This window comes from Salminus brasiliensis, chromosome 10, assembly GCF_030463535.1.
Source record: "Salminus brasiliensis chromosome 10, fSalBra1.hap2, whole genome shotgun sequence".
In the NCBI taxonomy this organism is placed as follows: Eukaryota; Metazoa; Chordata; class Actinopteri; order Characiformes; family Bryconidae; genus Salminus; species Salminus brasiliensis.
The window spans coordinates 40,185,538-40,200,153 of record NC_132887.1 but is presented as its reverse complement, the minus strand read 5'-3'; the positions used below and the strand labels follow the sequence as shown (position 1 = coordinate 40,200,153).

The window sequence follows — 14,616 nt, the reverse complement described above, 5'->3', positions numbered from 1 at the left end:
TACTATAACCCCTGTTACATTTAAAATGAACTGTTTGCACGATTTATGGTCAGAAGTATTTGGACACCTGCTCCTCCAGTGTTCCTCCTGAAATCAGAGTAGTAGTGCAGCAGCAGCCTCGTCTCTTCTGGAAAGGCTTTACATTAGATGTTGGAACATTGGCTGTGAGGAGCCGCCTGACGAGAGCCAGAGCATTAGGGAGGTCAGGTGCTGATGTTGGATGATTGGTTAGTTCTGCCACTCCAAACTCGTCCCAAAGGCTTTGGATAGAGCTTCCTCATCACTCCAGAGGACCCCCGCAACCCCCGTGCTCTCCTCTAGTCCACACCTGGCATTGGGCACGGTGACCTTGGGGGCCTTAGGAAGGAGAAGAAACACCCAACCCACCCTGAGAGGGGGGGGGGGGGGGGCAGTTACGCTCTCTGGGACTCCTGGCTGTGGATGTCTGTGGCATCACTGGGGATCGAACCCGCGACCTTCCGATGACCGCCAACACTTAGATGGTTGCTAGTTGTGTTAGAAGTGATAAGTTGACTTATCACTTTTAACAAGAAGATAATTGACTCCAGTGTCTCATAAGTGTCTCTCTCTCTCTCTCTCTCTCTCTCTCTCTCTCTCTCTCTCTCTCAGTGAGGGTGCCGTATTTTATTGATCTGAAGAGGCCGCATGATCAGGGGTTGAACCACACGCACAACTTCTACCTCCAGCCTGAAGAGGGGGTTAATATCGGAGTGTGGTAAGAGCATTCTCTCTGTTGGTTCTTTAGGTTCCTCTGGTTCTTCTGGTTCCTCTGTCTTTTACACTGGATTGAGTCGGGGTATGTACTCTTGAAATGACTAGTGCCCCCTACTGGATGTCTTATTATAGTTTATGGGTCTGTAACATTTTATCTGCTCTCGGACACACCGCCAATTCTGATCTGACACCCGGGCCATCACACTGACCGGGCCGTCGACCCACCTGGCTCTGGCTGCTGATGGCAGGCATAGTCATGGGTCTCCGAGGCAGTGCCTTAGTCCGCTGGACCGCTCAGCCTGCTGGTTCTAATATCCCAAAATCAGAAGTGCACTGCAGCTGTCATGCAAAAAGCTTGTAAAAAAAAAAAGGTGACTTACCTTTGAATGGAAGTCACTTTGGAGCATTTCTATTGGTCCGTTCATCAGGAAGGTCTGATACTGTATAAAGAACAACTGCCAGATTCACATTATGGAGAGAAGTGGTAAAAATGGACAAAAATGGAGATACAAGGTTTTCCAATAACAATTTACAGGGTTATAATTGTACAATTATATAGCTATAATATATAATATAATATTTCAAAATTCTCTCTCTCTCTCGCTCTCTTGCTCTTTCTCGCTCGCACAGGCACACAGTGCCAGTTGTGTTGTGGAAGGAGGCGCAGGGTAAAGATGGGGAGTGGTATGAGAAAACGCTCCAGTCCACACATCCGGTCATGCTTTATCTCCATGGCAACGCAGGGACCAGGTACACACACATGCACACTCACAGGTTTCCCCACAGCTGGACCGGTTTAAAACTCTTAGGATAGAGAATCTGTCACATCTGGCTGCTTATTATCTCTCATTGTGTGTGTGTGTGTGTGTGTGTGTGTGCATTCCAGGGGAGGCGACCATAGAGTTCAGCTCTATAAGGTAAAGTACCTGCACGCTCACTGCTCAGCTGTCCCACTCACTGTGAAACCAAATGGATCAGCCGGATCAGCACCAACAACCGTGTTCTGTCGTAGTTCCAGTTCTGAGGCCGTTACACACCTTGCCTTGTGTGTGTGTGTGTGTATGTGTGTGTGTGTGTGTGTGTGTGTGTGTGAAGTAAAACCCTAGAAAGAAAGAAAAACGAGCCACCTTGCGTGTTTTTAAGGTGGTAGTAGTAATTTCAGGCTCCTGCAGATGGCGCTGCAGGAGGATTATGAGGCTGTAAATACCTGCTGGGTCGGGGTAAATGGGTTTCCTCTTCCAGACACAATTCTGAGGAGAAGGTGCTGTAGACTGTAGGGGTTTCTGCCACTGCTGGGAGACCCGTATGACCGCACACCTGTTCCGTACACCTGCAGATTCAGCTGCTTCCTTTACACTGTGCTTCTTAGCCACGCCCAAATGCAGTCACTTCCTTTAGCCAATCTGTTTTGCGACCCATTGAGACCCTCACTGCGCTGTACCACCCTTTTTGCAATCTTGGAAACCCATCACATGCCCCGCAGGTATTTATACCCCCGCCGTCTAGCGCCATCTGCAGGAGCCTGGGGTTACTACCACCTTAAAAACATGCTAGTTGGCTGAACCAGTTATGGTTTATGTATAAATGATGTATATGTAAAATTTCAATTTCTTGTTCTGTCGAAAGAACACACTTGTGGGCGGAGCCTGGATGCATAGTACCTTGTTGCTCTGTGCAGGCTGCTTGAGGTGTACTGTGCTAATTACGGACAGAGTAAAAGCTGTCCAAAATAATGGAAACTTTTTTTTTTTTTTGATCCTGCAGGTTCTCAGTTCTTTAGGCTACCATGTAGTCACTTTCGATTATAGAGGTACGTCACTTTCTGATCTTCTGATCAGGGCACTTCTCCAAATCCAGCTCTCCAATGAAGTAATTTTAAGAAGTTCACGGGTCATTTGTGGGCGTCTGTCTTTCAGGTTGGGGGGACTCTGAGGGCAGCCCATCAGAGAGAGGGATGACGCTGGACGCTCTGCATCTCTACCAGTGGCTGAAGCAGAGAATCGGCCGCAAGCAGCTCTACATCTGGGGTCACTCTCTGGGCACTGGGTGGGTGCAGCTCTACTGCTACAGAACCCTGAGCCTCTGTTCTGCCGTACGCCTGTGGTTCTCTGAAACCAGTATCTGCCAGGTGTTCTGAGACATGCCCGGTGGAATAGGGCACTTCTATGGGTCTGCCTACATTGCTAGTGTTTATGGGATAGCATCATTAGCGTTAGTAATAACCTAATGTACATTACAGTAATGTAAACATGCCGGTATGTGAGAGACAGGAGAGAGGATGGCACTGTCACTGTCTGAATACGCTCTGTTCAATCCTGTTTTTCCAGAGTGGCCACTAACTTAGTGAGACGTCTGTGTGACAGAGGTGAGTGTAAGCACACAGCTTTTATGTTGCTTTTGCTGAGAAAGGCTGAGAAAATAAGAGCAGTTAATTATAGTGTCTGACTATAATTCAAATTCATTCATTGACAATACATACTGAGTAATTCACAGTGGATACTGAGCAATTAATATGAGATACTTAATATTCATAGTAGATATTGAATAATTCACAGTAGATACTGAGCAACTCCTAGTGGATACTGAATTATTCATAATGGATACTCACCAATTCAGATTGGATACTAAGTAATTCATAGATATTGAATAATTCATGGATTCTGGATTCTGGATAATTCATAAATAATGGATTCTGAGTAATTCATAGTGGATACTTAATATTCATAGTAGATACTAAATAATTCATAGTATATACTGAGTAATTCATAGTGGATACTGAGTAATTCATAATAGATACTAAATAATTCATAGTACATACTGAGTAATTCATTGTGGATACTGAGTAATTCATTGTGGGTACTGAGTAATTCATAATGGATACTGAGTAATTCATAATAGATACTAAATAATTCATAATGGTTACTGAGTAATTCATAATAGATACTAAATAATTCATAATGGGTACTGAGTAATTCATAATAGATACTAAATCATTCATAATGGATACTGAGTAATTCATAATAGATACTAAATAATTCATAATGGATACTGAGTAATTCATAATAGATACTAAATAATTCATAATAGATACTAAGTAAATCATAGTAGATACTAAATAATTCATAGTAGATACTTAATATTCATAGACGATACTGAGTAATTCATAGTGTGTGTTAGATTGTCATAGTTTGTGGTTGATTGTCAGTGTTGTTGATCCACAGGAACGCCGCCAGACGCCGTAATCCTGGAGTCTCCATTCACCAACATCAGAGAGGAGGCCAAGAGCCATCCTTTCTCTATGGTGAGACACGAACAGGCTTCACTCTGAGCTTCCAACTTCCTTCCATATGTGTCTGAAGCAGGAAACTTCACCAAACAAGACCACACAGATCACAGTACCCTTCCATCCCAGCCATCACATCTCCTGCTCTGATGAAAAGCACTGGTCCAACACTACACCTGTACAGTCTGCCCTGTCGCACAGTTACCGCACAGCCTCACTTTACTGGACATTGTAACTAGTAATTCTCTGCTGTCCAGGTTTAGTCCAGCACTGGTTTCAGTCCATAGCTTTGCAACCACATCACCACTCCTGTAGTAGCAGAGAGCAGTGAAGTAGGTGTTTAATGCATGGTGTCGTTGTAGGTTTACAGGTATCTGCCCGGCTTTGACTGGTTCTTTTTGGATGCCATCACAGCCAATGACATCCGGTTCGCCAGTGATGAGAAGTAAGTTTGTCCATCTTTTCTGTCTCTTTTCCTTATGCTGTCTCTCTCATTCTCTCTATTATTCATTGTCTATCATTACACTATATTTTCAAAAGTTTGTGGACACCCCTTCTAATAAATGCACAGCTTGTCTAGTCCCTGTAGAGAAGTACTGCCAATGTAAACATGAACACTAGAGGGGTATAAAGCCCCCCAGCATTGAGCTGTGGAGCAGTGGAAGAACTGTGTTCTCTGGAATGATTGATGGTGGAGCTCCATCCAGTGCTTTTGAGATCGGCTGGGAAGTTGGGGGTGATAAGGTGGGGTGGTGATCATCATCATCATCCAACATCCTGACCTCACTAACCCTAGCTCTTGCCGCTGAATGCAATGAAATCCTTACAGCAATGCTCCTCCTAGTAAAACTAGTAGAAAGCCTTCTTCTTCTCTGGACAGTAGAGACAGTTACTCCAACAAAAGCATTGACTCTTTTTAATACACTTGATTTCAGAAGGAACAATGAATGAGCTGGTGTCCCAATACTTTTGTCCATATAGTGTAGTTACTGCTAGTGGTGCTGAAATTATAAATCACCCGGTTTAACTGTAGTAAAGAAACTGAATTAGATTGAATCACAGTATCATTTGAGAATTTGTGATTCACTGAATCATTTCGTAAAGAGTCTTAATTGAATAATACGGCTGTGAGGTCAGAGATTTACACTGCTGTCATATACAATAAAAACTGGGCTCTCTCTCTCTCTCTCTCTCTCTCTCTCTCTCTCTCTCTTGCACGCTCTCTCTCTCTCTCTCTCGCGCTCTGTCAGTGTGAATCATATCTCCTGTCCAGTCCTGATCCTCCACGCTGAAGATGACACCGTTGTCCCTTTCCACCTGGGAAAAAAGGTAGGACTCATATCAGTCCTGTCAGTTCTGACCATCCAGACTCTTAACTCCACCGGTTAACGTGGCTCTTCTCCTCCTCCCTCAGCTCTACAACATAGCAGCTCAGTCCAAGAGCCTGAGTGGACACAAGGTCCAGTTCATCCCGTTCCCGAGCTCTCTGGGCTACAGGCACAAATTCATCTACCGGAGCCCACAGCTTCCTCATATACTCGGGTAAGGCTACACAAACGCCCCCATCAGCCATAGCATGGCCTCCACAAGACCTCTGAAGGTGTCCTGTGGTATCTGGCACCACCCAGACGTTAGCAGCAGATCCTTTAGGCCATGTAAGTTGTGTGTAAGGTGGAACCTCTGAGTTCCACATAGTTCCACACTGCTCTGCAGCTCAATGCCCATGCCTGGCATTGGACATCTGCTCCAGAGTGTCCTATTCTATTGGCAGTACTTCTTCTTTACAGAGACTAGTCAAGCTGTGTGTGTGTGTGTGTGTGTGTGTGTGTGTGTGTGTGTGTGTGTGTGTGTGTGTGCGCATTTGCACATCTGTGTCAGCAATAGGTGCAACTTAAAGTAGCTGAATATTCATGCATTCATTAGAAGGGGCGTCCACAAACATTCGGACATATAGTGTACACTGTATTTCCAAAAGTATGTGGACGCCTGCTTACTCCTGAATTATGATCTAATATGCCGTGATTTGAGACGTGGTATGATCTGTACTGAGGAACGTTGTCCCCCCCTCCCCTCACTCTTTCTCACTCACACACACACACACACACACACACTCTCTCTCACACACTCTCTCTCTCTCTTTCTCTTTCAGTGATTTCCTTGGAGCGACTCATCCTCGTGTATAGCTGAGAGCCACTCGACCTGACTGCCCTCTTTTTCTCTCACTGTCACTTTGAGACACACACACACCCCTCTGTCTGCACTGTGTACCCCCCCCCCCCCCCCCCCCCACACACACACCCAAATGTGACATGTACCCAACTCTGTTCCTTTGCATTCCTTTATTGACTAAAATGAGAGAGGGAGAGCTGGAAGGAGAGGAAGAGAAAGAGAGCGAGAGCCTAAATGAAGTGTTTGCCTGCTGATCCAGGTAGGCAGTCTGAGCACCACATATGCAAAGTAACATGCAAATATGCACTAAGTGAATGAGCTCCGGTGGCGGGGGGTGGGGCCGGGGTTATTAGAAGACCACCGGATCAAGTTTCTGCACAACGTGTTTAGGACAGTGGTGGGTGGCAGGTAGTATAGCATGATATTTATTTACAATCTGAAGATGTCATTCACCGTCTGCAGCTGTGGATGTACTGTAATGCATATGAATGGACAAAAGTATTGGGACATCTGCACATTCCCCCCACATGAGCTTTAATGACCTCCCATTCTAAACCCATAGGCTTTATTAATACGGAGCTGGTCCCCCTTTACTCTAAGCTCTACCAGCAGCAGCAGGTCTGGAGCTCTGCTGCAGTTACTGAGTCAGTTGGAGGCTTTTCTGCACTCTGCTCTGAGCTCAGCACTCGGCCCTGACCCCGCTCTGTAACTTTACGTGGTCTGACAGACACTCGGTGGCTGAGCTGCTCTCTGTGAGCTGTTCCTCCTAAACTCTTCCACTGTTCAATAATAACACCACCCACAGCTGATGGAGGAAGATCTAGGAGGGAAGGTCTAAATTTCACCAGCTGACTTGTTGTTGTTGGTGCAGCGGTGTCTCCTATTACATACAGAACCACGCTGGAGCTCAGTGAGCTCTTCAGAACCTCCCGTTCTTTCACTGATGTGTGGAGGAAAGGCAGACTGCAGAGCTAGAGGCTTGATTTTACACACCCATGGCAACAAGATTGAATTAAACACCTTAATTAAATGATGGGTTAAAAGAGGGTATCTCAATACTTTTGTCCAAATAAAAATAATGATAACTAATCAGTTACAGCTGCTGCGAGGGTTAACTGTGAACATTAACCACATGCAAGGACAGTGCAGCTGACCCGATGAGTGACTGACTGCTTTATTCTGATTAATTGTTCTAATTTTATTTAGTATCACAAAATATAGGCAGATATTTCTACCCTTTTTTATGAATTTCTACTCAGTCGAACTCGAAATGCTCGCGACAACAATCCACATCCATTGTTCTCCTGTGAAAATGACCCTCTTTCGGTCCCTTTTCTGCTTGTAGGCTGTTGTCTGTAACCTCTTTGCACATTCCAAACAGTAGGGGGCGCTGCGGTGGCTGATAAAAGGTCCTTCCTTTACTTTTCCTATTTAAGGTGCGTGATTTCTTTAAAGGCATAAAACTAGAGCAACTCAGAACAGTGTCCGAGGCCTCGGCTTCGCTGTACGCTGAATTTCTCCATAATTAAACTGGAATCAAATGTGAACACCGTCAGTCGGAGAGGGGGTTTGGTGGGTTCGGTTCTAGATAACCTTCCCCAGTCAGAGCTGTTCTACAGTGTAGTGACCCTGTGACTAGATATGAACACGCACAGGGCTGACAATCTGCGTCTGGACATCACAACTTTGGCTAGTAGTCTAATGGCTTCCCTATAGCCCGTATCGATGTGTCCGTACCCGTGAGTCCGGCAGCCGTAACCTGCGAACTCTGGACTGGCGCTCAGAGCAATAATGTACTGTATACTGTCCAGGTCTTCTGTACGGTCATCCGTAGGTGACCAGTAGCTCAGCAGGGTGTGTGTATTAGTGTAATGTGGGCTCGTTAATGTGTGTAAAGCAGAGTTAGAGATTTTTTTTTTTTAACTTGGAGGATCATAGTAATGATGTCAATCAAAAACCTTGTATCTCCAAAACTGCAGAAGAAAAAAACTTCTGAACTTTTAATGGAAGTCGATGTAAAAAGATTTTATTCCGAGTCAATTTGGAGCATTTCTATTGGTCCAGTAAGCTTCCAGGGTGTGGATGGTGGGATGTCCTGAAGCTGCCTGTCCCCCCAAAAGTCCTGATCAGGTTCAGAAATGGTTACTTCGCCCTAAAAAAGGGGGGCTGAGTGAGTGATTGGGGGGCAGTTAGGCCGTGTGAACTCCCCGTGTGAAGGCCTGTATCCTCCGTACAATCAAATTCACAGCTATGGGTGAGAGCTGTTTTTTTTTTTTTTTTTAAAAGATATTTTTCAGTGTTTTGTTTGACGACTGACCAAAGCCTGGACAGTACTGTAGCTCGTGTTCAGAGTTGAGCAGCCGTCAAGACTCAAGACTTCATCCACTCTCTGTTCTTTCACTGCACCATGGGGGCGCTTAGGCCTGAGCCGCCCACTGACCAGGCCGCTTTCGGCTCTCCTCGGCTCAGATTTTGCTCGGCTGTCTTTGTTGAAGTTGACCAAACGCTTGTTTGTTTGTTTGTTTTGTAGATTCTTTTAAATCAACTTTAAATTGAACTGTTTTACAAAAATGAAACATATGGAAAAAAACCTGTTCTGTGACTTAACTGGTAACTTTTTCTTTTTTGGTTTTGTTTTTGCTGAATATGAAATATTATAAGTGGTTTACAGCTTTTGTTTGTCTGGATTAACTTTTTTTTAAGCTGCTAAATCTTACTACTGGACACGTATATGAGACTATGTATGGGAAATCTGTTTGTATATAATAAAGGATTGAACTCACGCCTGCTGTGTGTAATTTAGCAGGTTATTATATTTATTTGCATTAATAATGGCCTTATTATTAGGGGTGTGTGTGTGTGTGTGTGTGTGTGTGTGTGTATATATATATATATATATATATATATATATATATATATATATATATATATATATATATATATATATATGTATGTGTGTGTGTGTGTGTATATGTGTATGTATGTATGTATGTTACTGAAAGTCATGTGTGAATCTGCGGCCCGTTTGGGAGCTTTGTCACAATGTAAATCCAGGTGAACAGCTTCACGAGGCTGGGCCTGAACTCTGAACAGACCAGTCCTGGTTGAACTGGTTTAGGGGGTCTGCAGGGGTGTGTCTGTGAGATGGGCGAGTTTCCACACTCGCGGCTTTCGACACTTTGGGGTTATTACACTTCTGTTCATGCAAAACAAGCTTTTCCCTCGAGAGTCAGGAGTTTAGAATCACTGTTCAAATCTTAAGAATCACAAACAAAAGTAAAAGTTTTCACTGTTTAAAAGTTTGGAGGCACTTCAAAAGTTTTGAATCCATATTTTAATCTTAAGAATCACTGTTCAGAAGTTTGGAATCACTTCAAAAGTCAGGAATCACTGTTTAAAAGTTTGGAATCGCAGTTCAGAAGTTTGGAGTCGCTTTAAAAGTTTGGAGTCGCTTCAAAAGTTTTTAAATCTTATAAGATTCTTAAATCTAAAAAGATTTAAATCTTAAGAATCATTGTTCAGAAGTTTGGAATCACTTCAAAAGTTTGAAATCACTGTTCAAAAGTCAGGAATCACAGTTCAGAAGTTTGGAATCACAGTTCAGAAGTTTGGAGTCGCTTTAAAAGTTTGGAGTCGCTTCAAAAGTTTTTAAATCTTATAAGATTCTTAAATCTAAAAAGATTTAAATCTTAAGAATCATTGTTCAGAAGTTTGGAATCACTTCAAAAGTTTGAAATCACTGTTCAAAAGTCAGGAATCACAGTTTAAATGTTTGGAATCGCAGTTCAGAAGTGTTTATCAGTGTTTAAATGATAAGAATCACAAACAAATGTTTTGTATTGCTTCAAAAGTTTGGAATCATTTTCAGTTCAGAAGTTATCACTGATCAAAATGTAAAATTACTCCTGAAAACTTCAGAATAACTGTTAAAAAGTTTGGCGTCACCATTTAGAGTTGTGCTGTTGAGCAGTTTGGAGTCACTGTTCAGAAGTTCGGTCGTGTTTGGATCAAACACTCTTCTTCACTTTGTTTATCAGGTTCTGTCTGTAAACATAACAAATATCACCCTCTAGTGGACAGCCTGAGGCCATTCGTGCCTATGAGCAGTTTTTCTGCAAACTTTCTGTAGCTCAGGTTAACCCCTTTAGGCAACCTGAGGGGCTCCTCTGCCATTTTTGGAGATGTTCTGATGTTCTCACCTTCCTCACCTTCAAGAACTGACCGATGTAGATCCACCCACTAGAACCAGATCACCAGTGCTGTTCACTTTGCCTGGCAGTGGTTTTAATGTTGTGGCTGATCGGTGTATGTGGAGTCCAAAAAGCTGAAGGAGCTGCAACCGTAAAAAAAACTGCAGATGCTGCAAATACTGGCACCAAACGGGCACAGCTCTCCCTCCTGCTGTGATGAAAAGGCCTCTCCTGGGAGACTTTTCCATGGACTGAGTGCTCTAATGCTCTCAGCTGTGATTACGGCTGTCTGACCCACTATTCCTGGATTTCCTGGCCGGAGCTCCTCGAAACAAGCAGAGAACCTTCGGCCCACAGGAGGTCTTTTAGTGTGGCTTGGGTTTGATGATGTCACAGAAACGTGATTAAACATGTAATTACTGTGATATTTATGGTTTAATTACACATAAAAATGTCACACAGTCAAATAAACCATCAAATAATTAAAATTATCTATTAAAAAATTATTAAAAAGGCCTTCAAGACTTATAGAAAGCTGGATGGACAGTGAGTGTGAGTGTACATTTGGTCAAATATTTAAAAAATAATGACAAAAATGAGCAAAACATTTTTTTTATTTGTAAATTTTATTTTTTTCTTTTTCACATTGTAAAATTACTCTGATGTAATTAACAAAAAAACATTAAATTTTTTATTTATTTTAATTTTTAATTGTTATTGTCTCTAAAAGCACAAATATTACCATTAAACAGAAAGTCCACCAATTTTCCAGTCAATCAGAGTCAGGGTTTGGTGAAAAACGCTCGGTTCTAGATAACCCCCCCCCTCCCCAGTCAGAGCTGTGGTTCTACAGTGGAGGTGAAGGGAAGCAGACGTCTGAAGCTCTAATAAAAGCTCCTCACAGAAAGTTCTTCACCTAATGGTGATGAAGACGCTGCCTGATGCCTGAGACACGGTTCTACCAGAGTTCTGAGAAGATTTCGGCTCTAGAACCTGCTTTTAGAACCAGATCATTAAAATGGTGGAGGGATACATGCTGCAGGGTGTAGTGCGGCTACAGAAAGTAGTCCCTAAAGAGAACTGGATCTCCACTACTTTACCATCATCATCATCATCATCATCATCATTCCGTATAAAACTCAGAAGACTTGTGTTGTAGCTGCACTGGTGCATTTGGATAGGAGATAAATTATGGGCTGTATTTGTGTTGTAGTCATGGCGACCGAGGTCTGGTTTTGATTCACCATCACTGTAAAGAGATCCAAGCCGGTGAGTTCCTCTACAGTAATACCCGACTCTAAATGACTGTTTACATCTCAAACGCTGAATCTTATACACTGACTAATGTTTAACTTCATTACACTCTATGCACAAAAGTATTTGGACACCTTCACATTCCACCCACAGGAGCTTTTATAGACGTCCCGTTCAAAACCCATAGGCGTTATTAATCTGGAGCTGGTCCCCCTTTGCTCTAAGCTCCAACAGCAACAGCAGGAGGTCTGGAGCTCTGAGCTCAGCACTCGGCCCGGACCCCGCTCTGTAACTTTACGTGGTCTGACAGACACTCGGTGGCTGAGCTGCTCTCTGTGAGCTGTTCCTCCTAAACTCTTCCACTGTTCAATAATAACACCACTCACAGCTGATGGAGGAAGATCTAGGAGGGAGATAAAAGTTCACCAGCTGACTTGTTGTTGTTGGTGCAGCGGTGTCTCCTATTACATACAGAACCACTTAATTTTATACACCTGTGGCAGCGAGACTGACTAAGACACCTGAATTCGGTGATTAAGAGATGTGTCCCAATACTTTTGTCCACAGTGTAGCTTGCTGTACATTTAGTTCTACCTTACAGAAGCTTCATTAGCCTGTTACACACTAATGTAATCAGACTTGCAGGCTGGCAGGACCTCGTGGCTGCGGCTGACGCTGGCTCGGCGTAGAGGATGGATGTAGGACCAGTCCCTCTCTCTCTCGCCTTTTTGCTCTTTCTTCACCCTCTCTGTGCTCCGCCTCTTCTCTCCCCAGCCTCTGTGAGGCAGAAAAACCTCATCTTCGTCGTTTTCCACATCCTCATTCGCTTCCTCGTCGTGCTGTGACTCCTCAAGGCAGCCAGGCGGCGCCGCTGAGTTCGGCCTGTGCAGGCTGATGGCGCCATAGAGCTGGAAGTCCTGCCAGTTGCAGCGGTAGAGAGACCTGGGCACCGGCCTGGCCTTGAACGCCCTGCGTTCCTCTCGAGGGGTCAGGCTGTTCAGCTCCGCCAGAAGCTTCATCTCCTTCTTCTTCCGCTCTCTCTCGATGAAGCTGAAGGGCTGCTGAGGAAGAGGTGGGGCACTGTGGCGGTTGCCCTGGAGACGGCGACCAGGAGATGGTTTGTCCTGGACCCGACGCCCTGGAGATGGCTTGTCCTGGACCCGACACCCTGGAGATGGTTTGTCCTGGACCCGACGCCCTGGAGATGGCTTGTCCTGGACCCGACGCCCTGGAGATGGCTTGTCCTGGACCCGACGCCCTGGAGATGGCTTCTTCTGGAGTCGGCCGTTTCCATGATGACCCTGAGGCTCAACATGTTCTTTGGCTGGCTGGTAGGGAGGCAGGTGGGTGGAGGCCGGGGCGGGCGTGGCCCGGAACTTCCTGCCACACTCTTTCAGCTCGTCCAGCTCCTTCCTGAGACGCTCATTCTCCAGCTCCACCTCTGAGCGTGTCTTCACCCTCCGAAGCTTCCGTTCCTCCTCCCGGAGGGTCATCTGGAACGGCTGTGGGACGGTCACCTTCGAACCCCGCCTCCGCGTATCCGCCTTCTCGACCCGGCATGACTGCTGATTAGCCGGGCTGGGAGATGAGGAGATCTTCGGGAAGGGACACCAGTTCCTCAGTGGTGGGGGGCTGGGGGGCGGAGTCAGATGAGCCTGAAAAGAGAAAAGAGAGAATTCCCAGGTGAAGTGGACGTAAGTTATACTATTTGGACAAAAGTATTGGGACACCTGCTAGTAAGGGTATTAAAAGAGTTTCTCCTGCTTCTGTTGGAGTAACTGTCTCTACTGTCCAGAGAAGAAGAATTATACTAGATTTTGGAGGAGAATTGCTGTGAGGATTAGATTGCATTCAGCGCAAGAGTTGGTAAGGTCAGGATGTTGGATGATTATGATCATCACCCCACCTCATCATCCCCAACTCCCCAAATCATCCCATCTCAAAATACTGGATGGAGCTCCACCATCCATCATTCCAGAGAGCACAGATCCACTGCTCCACAGCTCAATGCTCTGCAACTTAAAGTAGCTGAATGCATTCATTAGAAAGGGGGTGTCCACAAACATTTGGACATATGAAAACCGATCTTTCTGTTCTTCTATGGCACCTTTTAGTCTGAGGTGTTTAGGCTCGGAATGGACGTCTGAGGTCATGTCATCACTCTTCTCAAATAAGGAACTCTGGCTGTAAGCCGCTTTTCCTAACCCCCGGGTTCTTAGTCTAAGACTGGTCCTAATCCGCGTCAGTAGAACCTGATAAATGACCTGCTTGGCGTGCGATTCCCTCCGAGTGTTTTCCCACTCAGGCTCATCCTCTGGCTCGGACGCCTGCTCATCCCAGGAGGCCTCCGACCGGTCCGATCCCATAAGCTTCTGCTGGGGGTCGGCGTTTGGCTGAGGCCTCGGTGCCACCTGCTTGCTGGAGGCAAAGGTCAGAAGGTCAGTCAGAGGCAAGTCAGAGGTTCAACCGTACAGTGTAAGTCTCATCCGTTCATTAGAGTCCTCATCATCTAGTCTATTACAGATTACTGAACCTAGGCCTGATGCTAACTGGTGTACATAAGCTTTCATTGCTTGTTAGCTACATTAGCCTCATAGCTCCAGTTTAAAACTAATGAAGCTAAACTTTACAATGAGAAGCACTTCAGGACCTGACCTCTGACCGTCCGGCCGTCGTCTGTCTCTCTGGGCCGAGGCGAGCTGGCTCAGGTAAAGTCTCTGCAGGTCAGCGATGTTCTTCAGGTGCGTTTTCTTCAGCTCCTCCAGTTTGCAGTAATACGCTCGGTTGGAGAAGAACACCTCTCTGTGCAGGTGTGTGTGAGCGGAGTGTACGTAGGAGTGCCGGCGGGAGCATGGGGGGGTGCCCGCGGCCCGGTCGGCTAGAAAAGTGAACTCATCCACACTTTCTCCTGGGACGTGTTCGGCGGGCAGCTGGTCCTCCTGAGAGAGAGAGAGACTCATGGTGAGGTCCATTTGAACTGGGATG

At 45.2% G+C, this 14,616-nt stretch overlaps 1 protein-coding gene across 3 annotated transcripts in view; it reads left to right on the top strand.

Annotated features, from left to right (window-relative positions):
• abhd12 (abhydrolase domain containing 12, lysophospholipase) overlaps positions 1 to 8,970 on the top strand; it is a 28,288-nt gene extending 19,318 nt beyond the window's left edge. For all 3 annotated transcript variants that reach the window (XM_072690100.1, XM_072690099.1, XM_072690098.1), the window contains 11 exons: positions 631 to 736; positions 1,366 to 1,485; positions 1,622 to 1,652; positions 2,500 to 2,545; positions 2,652 to 2,781; positions 3,063 to 3,100; positions 3,957 to 4,036; positions 4,381 to 4,463; positions 5,269 to 5,347; positions 5,433 to 5,560; positions 6,168 to 8,970. In XM_072690100.1, coding sequence (XP_072546201.1) covers positions 631 to 736; positions 1,366 to 1,485; positions 1,622 to 1,652; positions 2,500 to 2,545; positions 2,652 to 2,781; positions 3,063 to 3,100; positions 3,957 to 4,036; positions 4,381 to 4,463; positions 5,269 to 5,347; positions 5,433 to 5,560; positions 6,168 to 6,201 — 875 coding nt within the window. In that variant the 3' untranslated portion in view covers positions 6,202 to 8,970. The remainder of the gene's footprint in view (positions 1 to 630; positions 737 to 1,365; positions 1,486 to 1,621; positions 1,653 to 2,499; positions 2,546 to 2,651; positions 2,782 to 3,062; positions 3,101 to 3,956; positions 4,037 to 4,380; positions 4,464 to 5,268; positions 5,348 to 5,432; positions 5,561 to 6,167) is intronic.
• The last annotated feature ends 5,646 nt before the right edge of the window (positions 8,971 to 14,616 follow it).